This window comes from Mustela putorius, unplaced genomic scaffold (genome assembly GCF_011764305.1).
Source record: "Mustela putorius furo isolate JIRA1106 unplaced genomic scaffold, ASM1176430v1.1 tig00000275_pilon_pilon_pilon, whole genome shotgun sequence".
Taxonomy (NCBI): Eukaryota; Metazoa; Chordata; class Mammalia; order Carnivora; family Mustelidae; genus Mustela; species Mustela putorius.
Window position 1 is genome coordinate 22855055 of NW_025421341.1, and position 18426 is coordinate 22873480.

An 18426-nucleotide genomic window follows, 5' to 3' on the forward strand; every position below is an offset into this window, starting at 1 on the left:
CTGCGAGCCAGAGAAGGTGGTATGAAGACAGGGGCAGAGATTAGACTGAAGTGTCTACAAACCAAGGAAGGCTAAGTATTGTCGGCCACTACAATGGAAGCCAGGAGAGGCATGGGACACATTCTCCCTCAGAGTCTCCAGAAGGAACCAGACCTGCCAACACCTTGAGTCTGGGCTCCTAAGAGAGAAATACGTGTTGTTTTAAGACAGCAATTCGCAGGAAACTACTACAGCCACTGAATCCAGATTAAATATCCCAGTTTGACCTTGATCCCAGAAACCACCATGGAGTTTCAGTACCCTCTGCATGAGGGATGTGTAACAGGAGACACTGGAATGGAAAGAGCAGCCTTAAATAATTTGGGTTCAAATATCATTCTTTCAAATTTTAGAAAAAATGTGTCACTCTCTGACCACCTTGGGCTCCTTCCAGGACATTGGAAGGGTCTGGCCAAGTGAAAGTCCCTGAGGCTGACACTGAATAAGTTTTACAGGAGAGCTACCTCTGTGTAGGAGGCAGTGTGGTGTTATAAAGACAAACACAAGAACCAGATGGCCTGGGTTCAAATCCCAATTTTGTGACTATCTAGATGTTGACTTCAGACAGATTACTTAACCTTCCTGTTCCCCAGCCTCCCTGTGTGTAAAATATGAATGATAAAAGCAATATCTGCCTCATAGTGTTAATGTCCCAGTTAAATAACATGAGACATGTAAAGTGCATGATACGTGTGACACACATAAAACAACGTATGCGGGGCACCTGGGTGACTCAGTGGATTAAAGCCACTGCCTTCGGCTCAGGTTATGATCCCAGGGTCCTGGGGTCAAGCCCCACGTCGGGCTTCCTGTACAGCGGGGAGCCTGCTTCCTCTTCTCTCTCTGCCTGCCTCTCTGCCTACTTGTGCTCTCTGCCTGTCAAATAAATAAATAAAATCTTAAATAAAAAAAAACAGCATATGCCCCTGTGGTACGAACTCAATACATATTAGCCATTTTATAATTTACTAGGTAAGGGATTGTACTAGGCATTGGGGTACAAAGGCAAATGAGAAATTGTCCTTGCCTTCAAGAGGCTCACCATCTATAGAGGAAATAGATATACAAAATGATGATAATACAATGCTTTAAATGCAATGAGACGGATGCTCCAATCCCAGATATTATGGGACCACAGAGAAAGATCTTCAACCTAGCTTGGCAGGGGATAGGGGTCATTCAAGGAAGGCTTCCTGGAGAGAGGGACGTCTGTCTTGAGTCTCTCATTATGTTTGTATAACATGATTTACTGAGCTATATAAATTTTCACAGTTTTCTTGAGTTTATTGATTTAAATGTTTATAGAATGCTTATTTTTTTGCCAGGCACTGTTGTAGGTGCTGGAGATACTATAATGGACAAACCTATCAAAAAACCATGACCTTACTTATTTTGAAATGTAGTTTGGAAAAGAAGTTGTATAGGGTGCCTGGGTGGCTCAGTTGTTAAGCATCTGCCTTCGGCTCAGGTCATGATCCCGGCGTCCTGGGATCAAGCCCCGCATCAGGCTCCCTGCTCAGTGGGAAGCCTGCCTCTCCCTCTCTTGTTTCCCTCTCTTACTGTCTCTCTGCCAAATAAATAAATAAAATGTTAAAAAAAAAAAAAAAAGAAAAGAAGTTGGATAGAGGAATAGATATGTGATAAAGCAAGTGTAGTAAAAGGTTAATTATAGACTGTAGATGGCAAATATATGGACTTTCACTGTGGTTATTCGGTTTGTGCCATATTAGAAAATTTTCATAAAAGAAATATTGGTAAAACAAATATCTGCATAATTGAACACCAGATGTCCATTAAAAGTATTATGGCAGATTTACTCTAATAGAAAGATGAATATTATCTATTATTATTATCTGTATTAAAATATCCAAACAGTAGTTATAGTATGATCCAGCTTTTTTTTTAAGATTTTATTTATTTATTTGATAGAGATCACAAGTAGACAGAGAGGCAGGCAGAGAGAGATGAGGAGGAAGCAGGCTCCCTGCTGAGCAGAGAGCCTGATGTGGGGCTCAATCCCAAAACCCCGAGATCATGACCTGAGCCGAGGGCAGAGGCTTAACCCTCTGAGCCACCCAGGCGCCCCGATCCAGCTTTTTTTAAATGTGTATACGGAAGAATTAACACTGGGAACAGCATATGCAAAGGTCCTTGGCAGAAGCTTTTTCTAGAGGGTTTGAGGAATTGCAAGGAGGCAAGTAGGACCAGAAAGGAGTAAGAGAGTTGAAAGGTAGTAGAAGTCATAGGCTATAGAGATCAAGGGAAGGGGAAGGCTAGTTAGGCTCCTTTGGTTATCTATTTCTTCATAAGAAATTATCTCAAATTTGGTGGCTTAAAACAGCAACCAATTAAAAAAAATATTTCATAACTCATGGGCCAGGAATTTGGACAGGACTCAACTGGGTGATTTTTCTGCTTCATGTGGCATCAACTGAAGTCACTCTGGTGTTCAGATGGCAGATGTGTTAATCTGTAGGGTCCAAAATGGCTTCACTGTCACATCTGGTGGCCACCAATGTGCTTCTTAACGAGAGGAGTGTCAAAGAATTTGTGACCATTTTCAATCTACCTCATAGCCCCTTAGAGGTCATAGTAAAGACTTTGGCCTTTACTTGGAAGAAGCAAGGGGCCATTGGAAGGTTTGAAGGATAGGAGTAACATGATCTGGCCTTCATTTAACAGATGTGCTCTAGCTGTCATTCTGAGAATAAATTGTAGGGAAGGAAGAAGTAGGAAGACCGGTTAGGAGTCTGTTGCCATTAATCAAGCAAGATGGGCACCTGGATGTCTCCGTCGGTTAGGTGCCTGCCTTCTTCATGATCCTGGGGTCCTGGGATCAAGTCCCACATTGGGCTCCCTGTTCAGCGGGGAGTCTGCTTCTCCCTCTGCCCCTCCCCCTGGTTGTGCTCTCCCTTTCTCTCTGATAAATAACAAATAAGTAAATAAAAATAAAAGTTAAAAAAAAAAAACAGGCAGGAGGTAAAGACAGAGGTAGAGACAGAGGAGTCGTGAGTTGTGGTGGAATTCTGGATATTTTGAGACAGAACTATGGAGATTTGCTGATGGATTACATATGGTTGTGAAATAAAAAGAGGAGTTAAGGGTAACCCCAAAGCTTTTGCTCTAACCAATGAGAGGACTACAATGGCTGTTAACAGAGATGGGGGTAAGAGCAGGAGTAGTTTTGGGGGTATCCAAAAGGAGTGATTTTTGATTCGTCAAGATGCTAAGCATCCAGGTAGGGATCTCAAGTAGGCGACGTGTGTGTGTGTGTGTGTGTGTGTGTGTGTGTGTGTGTGTTTGCCTTTTCCATGGGATGAAATTCTATAAAATGACAATTTTGTCTATTTTGTTCCCTGTCTGGCATGTAATGCCACTTCACAAATATTTGTCTAATACATAAAGTTCATATGTCCCTATGAGTTATTTCACATAATCGGACAGTATCACAAGTTGATGAGAATGTGGGGCAGTGGGAATTTCCATTGCTGGTGGGGGCTGTGGATTAGTACAGCTCCTTAAGAGAACAACTGAGTGGGGCACCTGGGTGGCTTAGTCATTGGGTGTCTGCCTTCGGCTCAGGTCATGATCCCAGGGCCCTGGAATCGAGCTCCACATTGGGTTCCCTGCTCCATGGGAAGCCTGCTTCTCCCTCTTCCACTCCCTCTTGCTTGTGTTCTCTCTCTCTCTGTCTGTCAAGTAAATAAAATCTTAAAAAAAAGAGAGAGACACCAACTGAGAACTATCTAGCAACATTGAAATGTACTTGCCCAATACCCCAGCAATTTCACTACCGATGTATTGCTAGAGAAATGGCTGCCCATGTACACCAGAGATATATACAATATATTATAACAACATCATGTATAATCATAAACAATTAAAAACTACCTAAGTATCTGTCACCAGGAGATCATATACATTAAAATTTACTCACATACTGAAATGTTATGCAGTAGTAAAGGCCAACATCAATAAGGATGAATCTTACAAACTTAATACAAGGCAAAAAAACCCAAGTTTCAGATTAATGTAGCATGGTTTCACTTGTATAAAGCTAAAATATGGACAACTGCCCCTCGAAAGATAGAGGGAAAGAAAAATACCTAGATACCAAGATAGAGTATAGGATTCAAAGATGCCTCCATGTTCCCCCTTCTCCATGTGACTGCCATGATTCTGTTATATTATATGGGACAGGGGATTTTGCAGATATAACTGAAGTTACTGATCAGTTGACCTTAAAATAGGCAGCCTATTTGGGGGGGTCTTACTAACCCAATCATACTCTTTTGAAGCAGGAAGTTTTCTTCAGCCTGTCAAAGAAGGGGAAATAAGAGATATTTCAAGTGTGATCAGGGTTGGATGCACAATTGCTGACTTGTGAGCAGCCTCCAGCTAACAGCCCATAAGGAAATGAGGACTTCAATCCTGTAACTGCCAAGAACTGCCGACAACCTCTTGCCCAGAGTCTCCATGTAAGAAAACCCGCCTTGATGGGTCTTGTAAAATTCTAAGTAGAGAACCGAACCAAGCCTGCCTGGACTTCTGTCCTACAGAAGGAAGCTAATGAATAAATGTTGTTTTAAGCCTCTTCATGTTTAAGTTTATGGTAATTGTTATGTAGCAATAACACACACATTTGCTTAATCAGGATCTACACAGGCAGTAAGAGAATAAAGAAATGTATGGAAAAGACAAACACCAAATCCAGAATGTTATTCATTCTCTTGGGTGGTTGGTGGTAGGGGGCTGCTGGGGAGGAGAAGATAAGGGGATTAAACTGTAGGTAGTATTTTATTTGAACTAGGAGGTGGATATGTTTTTTTTTATACCTTTTTTGTGTCTCACATATTTTTATAACCACTTTTAAAGATTCCTGACTCTCGGTTATAGCCTAGAAAAAGTAGACACGACAGACTTTGAGATGCCCTTTGGGCTTGGACAATGAGTGTCCCCAAAGGACACCTTTTGTTTTCTGGAAATTTCTTGTCACCTTTGGGAGGAGATAGAGTCCCCACAACAGCTAAGATTACATTCTCTCCACTCAGTAGCGATGTGCTAGAAGTTGGATTTAATTTATGAAAAGAAAAAGGAAAATAAACTTCCACACACTCAAATTTGTGTTGAATGCATGAATGGAAAGATGGATTATGAGTGGATGCCCAAGTCGGGTAGAATCACCATCAAGAATGTGTATTTAGGAGCACCTGGGTGGCTCAGTAGGTTAAAGCCTCTGCCTTCAGCTCGGGTCGTGGTCCCAGGGTCCTGGAATTGAGCCCCACATTGGGCTCTCTGCTTAGTGGGGAGTCTGCTCCCCTTCTTCTCTCTCTGCCTACCTGCGATCTCTATCTGTCAAATAAATAAAATCTTTAAAAGGAAAAAAAAAAGAATGTGTATTTAGGGGCACCTGAGTGGCTCAGTCAGTTAGGCGTCTGACTTCAGTTCACATCACGATCTGAACTGAATCTGATTCAGATTTACATCATGGTTCTGGGATGGAGCCTGACATAGACTCCCTGCTCAGTGGAGAGTCTGCTTCTCCCGCTTTAAAAAAAAAAAAAAGTGTTTGGACCACAGAGTGGGATAGGAAAATATTGTCCCACTGAAGAATAATCCACAAACAATCTAAAAGTAAATAACCTTGGAGTTAAAAAAGAAAAAAAAAAAAAGGTCAGATATGAACCACGTGGTAATTGAAAATTTTGGTTTGACTGGCATCCTAACTGCCCTCTCTCCCCCAGAAAGCTCCTCAGAGGCAGATCAGACAAGGAGTTCTGGAGTCCTGGACAAGAATCCTGGGGCAGAGGCTCCTGGGCATCTCAGTGCGTTAAGCCTCTGCCTTTGGCCCAGATCATGATCTCAGGGTCCTGGGAGCAAGCCCCACATCAGGGTCTCTGCTCAGCAGGTAGCCTGCCTCCCCCCTCCCGCCCTCTGCCTGCCTCTCTGCCTACTTGTGATCTCTCTCTCTCTCTCTCTCAAATAAATAAATAAAATCTTAAAAAAATAATAATCCTGGGGCAGCTTAAAATTCAAAGCCACCCCTACCCCAGCCCCCCAAGAGACACTGTGCTAATGGCCCTGATGATAATGAATGATTCTGTGTTGGCCACAGCCACCTCTTACACTGGTGGGAGCAAACTTGATTCAGAAGCATGATGGAGAGTGAAGCATCAGATTTCTTATCTGAGCAGAAAGTTGATACCTAAGGAATGCAAGCTGGCAGCCTTCCAGGAAGAAGACTTGACAGTTGTACATGTTGGAGGGAAAGGCTTTCCAGTCCCAAGGCTTTTACTTTGAGCAAGGGACACTGGGACGTCTTGAACTCCAGTCACCAGCTATGGTTTGGACAAGAGGTCTGAGGAATCTAGTAGGAAACAGGCCTTGGGCTCAAATCCAGGGCAGATCAACCATGTCTCTTCCAGATTCAGTCCTTCACAGACAACCAGATGTCAGAGACCACCCTCCTCAGTCATTAAGACCAAACATGAACTTCTCCGAAGTTACCAACAAATTTCCAGAAGTAAGTTCATTAGGTAGGATTGTTTTGCTGGCAAATGTTAGGTTTGCAACTCAAATAACCTTAAAATTGGGGGGGGGGGGAGTGAGGAGGAAGGACATTTACTGGATTATAGCTCTATATCACGCCCAGCTGGATCCAGCAGCTAGAATCACATCAGGAATGTCTCTCTCCATCTGTTGACTCTTGCTCTGTGCTTTCATTCAGATGACCTCTCCCCAAGTGGGGTCCAGCATCTCAAGGCTTTCATCCCACCAGCTGAGCAACCTCAGAGGGGAAAGAAGAACCTTGTTCCCAGTAGTTCTAGAAAAACTTCAAGAACTGAGTCTCATTGGACTGGCTTGGGCCACCAGCTCATCCCTGACCCACTGGGACCAGGACAGCAGCTGGTTGGGTTTGTCTTAAATCTAGGCAGGTAAAACCCACATGGATTGGGAGTGTTAAAGAAGGGGTTTCCCAAAGGCAAATAAGGATATATATATATATTTTTCACCAGAGGGTGCTTGGCTAACAACAACCATAGTGGGGCAAGACGGAACACGTGGGATCTAGCCTTCTGCCAGAATTTTCTTCTCCCTCTTAAAAATTTCTGATAATGATGCCACCTTAAGTCCACCTGAAGAAATTATGATTCCATAGGTCTGAGGTAGAGTCCAGAAATTGTATTTTTACGAAGTGCCCCACCCCCCCGCCCACGCCGACCCAGGGTGGTTCTGCTGAGCCGAGCAGTTTAGGAACTACTAACTAATCCAGTGGACAACTTTCTTACTCTTCTCCACACTCAAAATCAAAAGTGAGTCTATGTGGGGCTCTAGCTTATAAAGTTAGAACTGCTTTTTTTATGCTCAGAGGAGGTGAAAATAAAGGATTGTCTTTATATTTTGAGATCAGGGAGATGGAAGTGTAAATTAATGAACGTGTTTCACAGCCCATCCCCCACCTGTCCCTCATTCCAGACAAGTAGGAGATGAACAGAAGTGTCTCCTACGATGTTGGGCCAGTTAACAGACCCACTGGGGCTCTTCACGAGTGCACAGTAACACATTACACCTCCTGCTCCAAGGGTGGGAGTCTGTCACTGCAAGCAGGGACTTGCTGAGGCCCTGGTCTGCCCTGCAAATGGTGTTTATCATCATCCCAGCATGGGGTCAGACAGGGAAGGCCATGGGCTGGGGAGAACCCAGTAAGAGACGGCGAAACTGGAACTTAGTTAACTTGATTTTGACTCCCTGCCAGTAGGTGCTTACCCTTGAGAATTCAGGACAAGCCGGAGATTAGCTACGGTGGTGGAAGGTGGGGGTGGGGGTGGGGTGGGGGGATGGGCAGATTAGCTCACTGGTCCAATCCCATCCTCCCTAGCTGATCACAGGACACCGGTCAGTTTACTAGTATTACTGCTCATGTCTCTATCATCTCTGTTGTATGTTCTTTGAAAGCTGAAGTCCTACCTCACATTTTTTTTTTCCTGGTCCCAGCACGTAGCCCGGGACCTCATAGGCTACAATTTCTCAAGCAGTATTTGCTAATGCAGATTTTATAACTTTGCAGAACACTTTCTCAAAAGCCCTTGAAAACTGAAACTGACTACGTGGAGTCTCTAGAGCTTTGGAAAGACAGCAGGGATAAGAGGAGTATCCAGAGCGTGCCCCCTGAAAAAACACAGTCAGAACACGGGGCCAGGACGGTGCCTGGCACACAGCAGACACACAGAGGCTCACACACCCACCCACCCCCCACACACAATTTTTAAAAAAGATTTTATTTATTTGAGAGAGCCAGTGTGAGCGAGAGGAGAGCAGGGGCGAGGGGCAGAGGGAGAGGGAGAAGCAGGCTCCCCGCTGAGCAGAAAACCAGATGCAGGGCCTGATCCCAGGACCCTCGAATCATGACATGGGCTGAAGGCAGACGCTTCACGAACTGAGCCACCCAAGAGCATTGAGGTTCACCAAATTAATGAGGCCCACACTGGACCAGAGAAGGGGACAAGTACCTGGTATGCTGCCAGGACTTCGGGACCTCAGGAATCAAATCAAGCCACCGGCCCCGCCCCAAGGGACAGTCCGAGTAAGATAGCCACCAGTACAATAGCCAAAAAGAAAGAATGGTGTCAATTTTGGTCTCAACCAAACCCAAAGTAATGATGGTACTATCCTGACAGTAATGAAGAATGTTCTTATGAGGAAAAAACAAAACCAAACAAAACATGATAAAGGGACAGGTCAAGCGAACCTCTCCTGTTCCGTAAAAATAATGGTGAGAATGTAATTTGTAATAACCCACATTTATGAACACCAAGCACCATGCCCACAGAATATACAAGCATTGTGGGGCATTGTGAAAGTCAATAAAATCTTTTTTTTTTTTCAAGATTTTATTTATTTATTTATTTGAGAGAGAGAGCTGGAGAAAGAGATCACGATCATGGGGGAGGGGCAGACGCCCCGCTGAGCAGAGAGCCCCCTGTGAGCCTTGATCCCAGGGTCGTGGGACCATGACCTGAGCCAAAGTCAGATGCTTAACCGACTGAGCCACCTAGGTGCCCAGATCAGTAAAATCTTACAACACTTCTGTGATGTTCTACTTTTATAGACCTCAAAAGAATTAAGAAATTGTCCCAAGTCTCCCAGACCTGCATGACTCTAGGGCCCACATAGGAACCCCCATACTATCTGTCTCTTTTAAGGTGACAAATATATTCTGTGCTATTTATGAAGGAGTAAGATCTATTTTTCACCTCCCTCTGCCAACAGAGGAATCTGGCCAGAAAGCCCCTTACTCAATCCCCAAAGAGGCCTGGACCCCAGGGCTCTGACTCTCTCAAGAGACAGCTGCTAGGGGCGCCTACGTGGCTCAGTGGGTTAAAGCCTCTGCCTTCGGCTCAGGTCATGATCCCAGGGTCCTGGGATCCCACATCAGGCTCTCTGCTCAGCAGGGAGCCTGCTTCCTCCTCTCTCTCTCTCTCTGCCTGCCTCTCTGCCTACTTGTGATCTCTGTCAAACAAATAAATAAAAATCTTAAAAAAGAAAAAAAAGAGAGAGAGCTTCTAGAACTCCAGGGCCCCTGAAGAAGTCCTGTATTCTGAGATAAGAAAGGCTGTCATGGTCACGACTAGAGTCTATGGACCAAACACCAAGCAGGGGTTGTCGGGGCAGAAGGAAGCCCACCTTGGGGCAGAGGGGCAAAGGCTGTGTGTGGATCCAGGGAACATCTGACCTCGAGTTCTCAAAGGCCTTCTTTTCCCCAACAGTCTCCAAGAGCAGGGTTTTGAGACCTCCCTGGGACTAGGCCAGGGTGGAGGGAAGCCCCCACCTCAGGGTACAGGGGTCTTTGCCCACAGAGTGGAAGGGAGACATAGGAGGACAAGGAAAGGGACCTGGAACGAGATGAAGACCCAGTCACAGGAGCAGTTTCCCCGCAGCCACCTGCCTAGTTGAGATGGAAACACTGATTCCAGCTCCAGCCCCCAGACAGGCTAAGAATATCCCAGAAAAGCAACAGCCACCACCCCCGCCCTTCTTGATCTGCTCCTACATCTGGAGTGCTATGCTGGGTACCCGCAGGGGCAGGGAGGAGACAGAGTGGGGGGTGATGTTTGTGGTGGGCACGAAAGGGAGGAGGGGCGAAAGGGCTTGGCGGGGGCAGGACAAAATGGACTAAGAAATAAAGCTCCTGAAGGGAGCTGGAAGGATTGGAAGGAGAAAGCTGGGCTCAGGTGGAGACCACGGAGGTGAAAGCAGGAGTGGGGGCACTGGGGAGAGAAGATCCAGGGGTAAGGATGAGGGGGGTTGACACTGCTAACCTGAAAGGGAGACCAAGGCTGTATTAAGGAAGGAGGCAGAGCCTACGGAAAGGAAAAGGAGCCCTCCAACCCCTAATCCAGCATCTCAGCATCATTCCGCCTCTCCCTGCCCCAGGGCACTTCTTCCTCAACTATGCTTTCCACTCCCTTCTCTGTTCTAAGAAACCTCCATTTGGCCTCCTCGATTAAGTCCTTCTGGCAAGGAGCCTGCTTCAGTGGGAAGGATGGGAGAACGTGGGGCAGTATCTCTGCTTCTTCTGACCGTGGGCAGTATCTCCTTTGTCAAGTTCATCTCTTCTCTCTGCTCGTCCCCCTTCCCCACTCCCCACTGTCTCCTGGGGAAGAGTTTTCCCTCCACTGCCTCTTGGGGCCTTGCTTCCCTCCACCCCAGCTCTTCTGTTCTAAGGTCTTTGGGAGAGGGAAGGAAGGCCGGGCAGGTGCATATCCCCCCCCCCCTTTGCACACCTCAGGAGCTGAGACCCTGAGGTGGGGATCCTGGCTCAGAGAAGGGGTGCAAGCAGCAGGACCAAGCATTCAGATGTCCAGGCTGGGTCTCCACGCTGGCTGTTCTAAGAACCTTCCTTGTCATCAGCCTCTGTGTAGGGGTCCCTTGGGGACATAGGATGCCATGACTGTAGGTTGTGGGTCCTCCAGCCTTAATGTCTACTAGGGAGACCCTGGACCACCTTGGCATCCTGTCCTTTGCCTCCAAACTTTACAGGGGCCCCATTAAAGTCTGGAGGGACCTAGGGAGATTTGCATGACTGTGAGCCTGAGCAGGCTCCCCTTCCTCTCCCTGGCTAAACCGCAGAAGGACAGGCCTCAGGGATGCCGTGCACAAACAAACCTGAGCCCATCAGGCAGAAACAGACTAGGGAGAACCACACAGGGCTGGAGCTAGAAAATGAAACAAATTCATAGGATGGGTTTTATTTAGAGTCAGAATTGTAGAATTGGAAGAGGCTTTAAGAATCCTTTTTTGTTTTTTTAAGTCCAATCCCCAAGATGTTATCTGATGTCTTTAATATTCATTGTCCAATAATAAAAGTAACATGTATAGAATCCCTACATCTTAATATGAAGAAAAGGAGGCCCAGAGAGCTGAAATGACTGGAACCCCTACCTCCTGCTTCCTAGACTATTGGCCTCTCAGAGAAGGAGAGAAAAATAGCCAAAGGGCAGAGGAGTCTGAGCAGCATTACCTGGAGATGTTCCCTAAAAGATGGGGCTCATCTTCCCAGGATGGGTCAGTGAAGGGCTCATCTCTAAGGTGGAGTTGGTGGTAATCTTCAATGATAAGGCTGTGTTCCTACATAGGCTAATACCCTGATCCAAGCCTTTCAATTCTTGACCTACGCCTATAGTTCTTGCCTTAAAGGGCCTTCAGGAATAACCATCTATCTGGACAGGGCACTGTCCAGATAGGTAACCTACCAAGTGATGGAGACAGACAAGGAGCCTGGCCTCGGTGGGGTGCGGGGAGATCTCAACTAAGGGGAGGCTGATACAGCCAGCCCTGGCCCAGAGAAGCACACACATCCATGAGAAATGGACGGATGAGGGGTGCCTGGGTGGGTCAGTAGTTCAGCATCTGCTTTCGGCTCAGGTCATGATCTCAGGGTCCTGGTATCGAGCCCCACATCAGGCTCCCTACTCAGTGGGAAGCGGCTTCCCTCTCCCACTCCCCCTGCTTGTATTCCTCCCTGTTCTCAGTGTGTCTCTCTGTGTGTCAAATAAATAAAATCTTAAAAAAAAAAAAAGAAAGAAATGGACGGATGAGAAGTGACTTACAGATCCTAATACAGATAATTGAATCAATCACAGAATATAGACATAAACATAACCCGACTGGAAAAGTACACCTGCAATGTGGTGGGGAGGCGCTGCCCTTCTGTAAAGCCTACCTTCTCCCTGGAGTCTTTCTTATTTCCCTTGGCCTCCAGCCTGTAGAAAAAGAATCCCCCTCTCCCCTCCTAATGTTTGTGTTCTTTTTTAATAACAGAAATGTTGTTATTTTTTTTTATGGATCTGTTTTGACTATTTTGTCTGCTTCCTTTAAAAATTCCATCCATATTCATTTCGCACATCTTTGACTCAGGACTCAGCCCAGCCTGTGAACAAGTTGTCATACAGCAGCTGCTGTTGGGAAAAGAGATTAGAAAGACTGATGTCAGGAAGAGCACTGGGTCCCTTGCCATCAGTCCAAATAGGCTTCTTGGAGGAGGTGGATTTTCAAGAGTTGGGTGGAAGGAGGCGAGGTAGTGGTTTGAGGAAGGGTACTGGCCCAGTGGTAGGAGCTCAGAGATTCAAGAAAGATAACCGAGGTAGAAGGGTGGAAAATGTGAACCAGAGAGAAGGTCTGACGTGGGACGAGATGAAGATTGAGAAGGGGAGTAAGACCTTTTAAGTCCTTGGTGGGGGCAGGGCCTGTTTGGGGGATCCTGAAGTAGGAAAGAGAATTCTTTGTTCTGACCCAGGGAACACTAGAAGGTCACAACTGAGCCTGGAGTCGGGGTATCATGGTGGTCGCATCTGTGGGTGTTGTACAGATAGAAGATCTTATCCTACATGACACCAGTAATAGGCCTTACGTCAGTGAGGGACTCCTGGGACTAGAGCTGGGAGGACCCATGTGCCATTCAGACCCACAGGTTTCTGCTAGGGCAACTCAGTCTCTGTGCAACCTGTCCTTAACTACCGGTGAGCCTACTGTTCCTTGGGTGTCAGATAAAGGCTGACTCAGAAGGCCTTGTAGGAGGAAGTAGGACCAATTACAGGAGCTGAAAAGAGGAAACCATTTTTTGTTTTTGTTTTTGTTTTTTTGCAACTAGGGGGAGAAGGAGAGGTTGTATAGGTTAGGTCAGGCTTCAAGGAGGGGAGTAATGATCAGATCTCAAGGGACCAGGAGACACCTTGCTGAGAAGGGCACATTGGGTGCTGAGTCAGGAAGGAGGTACAAGTCTGCGTGTGTAGGGTGGTAAAGAGATAGGGAATAGAGACAACCAGACCATAAGCCTCCAGGAAGGTGTGAGTGAGCAGGGGCTGTGGGAGAGCTGAGAAAAGCAGGTGCCTCTGGTGGCAGCAGCTGCAGCCTAAGGGAATTCTGGAACAGCCTATATGGATGAAGCCACACCCACACATGCGCATACACACAGACTGACAGCAGTGGTCTCTGGAAGTCATTTTGGTGGTCTACGAAGACAGAAGTGACTCCAAGGATAATTCTGAGGGTTTTGCTGAATACATAGCCCAGGTTTCTCTCCCCATCATACCCACCTCCAAGGCCCACTTAAAAAGTTGGAAGAATTTCATGTTGGGGAGCTACAGGGAGCAAGCCTGGAGAAAGGTGGACACTGTCCTGTAAGGTTCGTAGAACAGCTCCAGAACCAGGTGGGCTCGGGACCTGCAGGTAAGGCCCAGAGGACAAAGGCCTTGTGGGTGCTGAGGGGGGAACAGAGAAATGGGCAGGACCCAGCCTAGTATCTTGCAGTGGGGGGTCCAGACAGTTGGGACCTGAATGGCAGGAAGAATTTAACAATGAAAGCTCACTTCAACCTGGACCAGGGTTAAGCTCGAGGTTGGGTCAACCCTCTTGGGCCTCCCTCTGCCCAGGAGGTCCTGCCTCCTCAGGAGACCAGGCTCTGTCTGAGTCTCAGGAGACCAACCCATCCAATTTCCAGCACTTCTCCAGGAACTAATCATTCATCACTCATCCAAGTGTGAGATCAGGGTGTGTTGGTGGGGAAGAAGAGCAGGAGAGGAGTCACCCAGGGACCAGAGACTATGGTGTCCCCCTACACACCGAGCTACAGAGAACCAGGTCAGCAAACGGCAAACTGGGGCATCTAGCTGAGGGTCTGACCGCCCCCAAAGCAAAGGCCCCCAAGGAGGGGACTTGTGATCTGCAGGTAGGTCCGCGCCCCACAGGGACCCCATCACAGGTAGAGCAAGAACACACCTACTGAACTCCCCCACAAGCCCATCATGGTGGCCTCATGGAAGGAAGGGAGGAGAGGAGAGCTAAGAGATTGTAATCCACCTGTGGCCATATTGGAAAAGCCCAGAGTAGTTCGACCCCGCAGGTCGTGGGGCGCCCTGGGGAAGCACTCACTGCCCACGCTGCCCCCAGCACATAATCAAAAAGGGGGAGAGGCTGTTCCCATCGCTTCTCTGCCACCGCCATCCAATACATCAAAACAAGCTGACCCAGGGCCTTGGGATTTGCGGGGGCGAGGGAGGGGCGATGTGAGGGGGAGTGGGAGCCGGCAGACCCCTTTCCCCAGCTCTGACCCTGAGGAGGCCCTTGGAACCAGGGCCACCTCCTCCCCCTTTCCCCTTTCTGGGGAAGGGAAAGGACCGGAGACAGAGGGTGGGGGGTAGGGCGGGACTTGAGATTGGTATGCGAGCTTCTATTGGCCAGAGGAGCTGCCGGTCAGAAGGGCAACTCGAGTGAGGATTGGCTGCGTGAGGCGGGGCGCGGCGCGGCTAAAGACGGGGTCCAAGGGGTGGGGCTGACGCTGCAGCTGGCGCAGCTCAGACTCCGAGCAACCGCCGCGGAGCAGCCAAGCAACCACCTTCCCCTGCCCGTTCCCGCGCCCGGGCCGGGGCTAGGCCCCCCACCGCCGGGTCTCCGGGGGCTGCAGCAGAGGCGGCGGCGACAGCGGCGCCGCCCGCGGTTCCCACCGGGGCCCGGGCGCCGGCCCCGCTCTGCAGGATGGGCACGGTGCTGTCTCTTTCCCCCGCCTCTTCGGCCAAGGGCCGGAGGCCCGGCGGGCTGCCCGAAGAGAAGAAGAAAGCGCCGCCCGCGGGGGACGAGGCTCTGGGGGGCTACGGGGCGCCGCCAGCAGGCAAGGGCGGCAAAGGCGAGAGCCGACTCAAGCGGCCGTCAGTGCTCATCTCCGCGCTTACCTGGAAGCGCCTGGTGGCCGCGTCCGCCAAGAAGAAGAAAGGCAGCAAGAAGGTGACGCCCAAGCCGGCGTCCACTGGCCCCGACCCCCTGGTCCAGCAACGCAACCGCGAGAACCTTCTCCGCAAGGGCCGGGACCCCCCAGACGGCGGCGGCGCCAACAAGCCACTGGCGGTGCCGGTGCCCACCGTGCCGGCGGCCGCCGCCACCTGCGAGCCGCCGTCGGGGGGCAGCGCGGCCGCCCCGCCGCCGGGTTCGGGCGGGGGAAAGCCGCCGCCGCCGCCACCCCCAGCCCCTCAAGCGGCGCCGCCGGTGCCTGGCGGCTCGCCGCGGCGGGTCATCGTGCAGGCGTCCACCGGCGAGCTGCTGCGCTGCCTGGGCGATTTCGTGTGCCGACGCTGCTACCGCCTCAAGGAGCTGAGCCCGGGCGAGCTGGTGGGCTGGTTCCGCGGAGTGGACCGCTCGCTGCTGCTGCAGGGCTGGCAAGACCAGGCCTTCATTACGCCCGCCAACCTGGTGTTCGTGTACCTGCTGTGCCGCGAGTCGCTGCGCGGGGATGAGCTGGCGTCGGCAGCCGAGCTGCAGGCCGCCTTCCTCACCTGCCTCTACCTCGCCTACTCCTACATGGGCAACGAGATCTCATACCCGCTCAAGCCCTTCCTCGTGGAGCCCGACAAGGAGCGCTTCTGGCAACGCTGCCTGCGCCTCATCCAGCGGCTCAGCCCCCAGATGCTGCGGCTCAACGCCGACCCCCACTTCTTCACGCAGGTCTTTCAAGACCTCAAGAACGAGGGCGAGGCCGCCGCGGGCGTCGGGGGTCCACCCAGCGGGGGGGCGCCCGCGGCCCCCGCCTCCTCCTCGGCCGCCAGGGACAGCTGCGCGACCGGAGCCAAGCACTGGACTATGAACCTGGACCGCTAGGGATTCCCAAGGGCCGCGCCCGCACCCCGCCCCAGCCCCTGACACGCACTCGGAGCCCCCGGGACCATCAAGCCGCCGCCGCTGTTACCGCCGCTCCGTGCCGTGGCCGGAGGAGGAGCCGCCCCTGTCCCGCAGGGGAAGGTGGAGGCCAGGACGCCAGAGGCCGCGGCTCTGGATTTGCTGGGCACAGGGTGGGGGTGGGGGATGAGCGCGGGAGGGGGACCCCCAACCTCACCCTTTCTGTCTGCCTGTGCCCCCATCTCTCCAATTCTACCCGGGTCTCCTCCTTCCCTTCCGTGTGTGTCTGTAAATCCATCTCCCTCGATTTTGACCGTTTGCTCGCCTCCTTCCTGTATCTTCATCTTTCCTCCTGTCTGCCTTCACATCTCCCTCTCTGCCTTTCCATTTTCCGTACCCTTGGTGTGTATTTCCGTCTCCAGCTTACCCCCTATCCGACTATCATTGCCCCCCTTTCCCCTTTCTCTTTCTGCACCCGTGTCCCCATCTCCCCTTCTCGTTCTCTTTTCCTTGCTTCTGACATGTGTCACCATCTTCCCTCCTGTCTGCTCACCCCCACCCCCCCGCCTATGTCAGCTTGCATTTCTTCCCCCTACTGAGCACCCCATATCCCCTTTCCCAGACCAAAGGGAATATCAATTCTTGATTTGGACTGACTTCGGTGCGGGGAGAAACTGCAGCCCCAGGAGCCCAGACAACAACCAGGATGGTCCTTCGCCCCACCCCCACCTCCTGTCCCTACCTTTTCCAACGTGTTGCATGCCGGGAGTTGGGGGGGGGAGGGAGATGCCGGCTTCAGGAGGCCGAGGTTTGGGAGCAAAATCAACCTAGGAGGCCATCCCGGCGGCGACGGCGCCTCAGCGGAAGGGCGGGAGGAGACAGAAACTCTTCTTACTCTGGGGGAGGGGTACCCCTCTTCCGTATCTTTGGGTGTTTTTGTTCCTCCCCTTTTAATTTATTTGGTTGTTTCCAGAGGGAGGGGGGAGGGTGGGTGTTGGGCCGGGAGCTGTCTGAGGTGCTGATTTGAGGCCGGACCGGAATCTTCCCGGGAAGGTACCAGGGACTGGGTTGGGCCTGGTGCCGTGTCCAAGGTGCCAATGATGCGGGCCGACGGCGCGGGCTGCACTGTCTGTCTGTCCGTCTGTCCCGGAGAGAACTATAAAGCGCTGGAAGCGCCTGCAGATGGTTTTGCGCCGGCCTTTCTTTGGGCCCCGGGAGGGAGGGAGTGGGATCAGGAGTGAAACAGTCACAGGGCAGGAGGACCCCCACGGGTCTACTGGGGAGGATGGGTCCCTGAGAACTGCTACTCTTTCCGTATCCCGCCCTCACATTGGCTTCCATTTTACAGAGACTTTAGTAGCCAAAGGTTGAGGCCTGATGATAAAGCTGAATCCATCTTGTCTCACCTAACTCTTCATTAATGCCCAGGCCATTTAGGGATTGAATAATGAAGACAGCAAAAGTTATACCCTTTACAAAGTAGACCGTTGAGGTAGAACTAGCTAGTTACGGTAGCTGCTTTTCTCTTCCTCCATCTCTCCCTGCTATATATACTGTCTAGAGTCTAGTGAGGCCTGACCAAGTCTGTGCTCACCACTCTCAGGTGGGGCCTGACACACACACACTCAGCTCCACACCCCTCCTCCAATTCCCTTGGTTGTTTCAAGGCCATTTTAGTCACCCGCCTACCCAGGATAGCCTTGGGAAGTCCAACCCTGCTTAAGGTTCAGGCCTGGCCCTTTATCCCCAGGGAGGCTAGGACACAGACAGCCTGGGAGACAGGTGCCTTTCTTAGGGGTTGAAAGAAGAGAACTAAGCTCTTTAGCCTGAGACTCCTGTCCCGATGCCTTCTTAGCCACGTGGCTAAGCGCCCCCATTCAGTTTCATTGGCCCATGAGGCCTGGCTCCAGCAGAGTGCTGGCGTCTCTGGCGTCCCTAGTTGCAGCCAGACCTCGAGGATGAGGAGTCAGAACCCCGCGAGGGGCGGGAGACTAGGTACTGGATCGCTGTCCGTGGTGCTGACTGGCGCGCTGTGGGCAGGGTGGGGCTTGTAGGGGCAGGAGGAGTTGCAGGCTCAGCTTCAACTAGATTTTCCGAATAATTTGAAAGTAGGTTGTGATCTCTTCTGGTGGTGAATTACAGGAGTCTGGCCCGAGAACCCAAGAATACCGGCTTCCATTTGCCCTCCTAACAGGACAGACCGCGACTCTACCCCGATCTCGG

At 50.4% G+C, this 18426-nt stretch overlaps 1 protein-coding gene across 1 annotated transcript; it reads left to right on the forward strand.

Annotated features, from left to right (window-relative positions):
- The first annotated feature begins 14867 nt into the window (after window positions 1–14867).
- Window positions 14868–17384, forward strand: CDK5R2 (cyclin dependent kinase 5 regulatory subunit 2). Its single transcript, XM_004762932.3, has one exon. The coding sequence runs from the start codon at window positions 15073–15075 to the stop codon at window positions 16183–16185; it is 1113 nt and encodes a 370-aa protein (XP_004762989.2). The 5' UTR covers window positions 14868–15072; the 3' UTR covers window positions 16186–17384.
- Window positions 17385–18426: the final 1042 nt, after the last annotated feature.

Coding starts and splice junctions, on each gene's coding strand:
- CDK5R2 (XM_004762932.3), top strand. CDS start 15,073: ATGGGCACGGTGCTGTCTCTTTCCCCCGCCTCTTCGGCCAAGGGCCGG.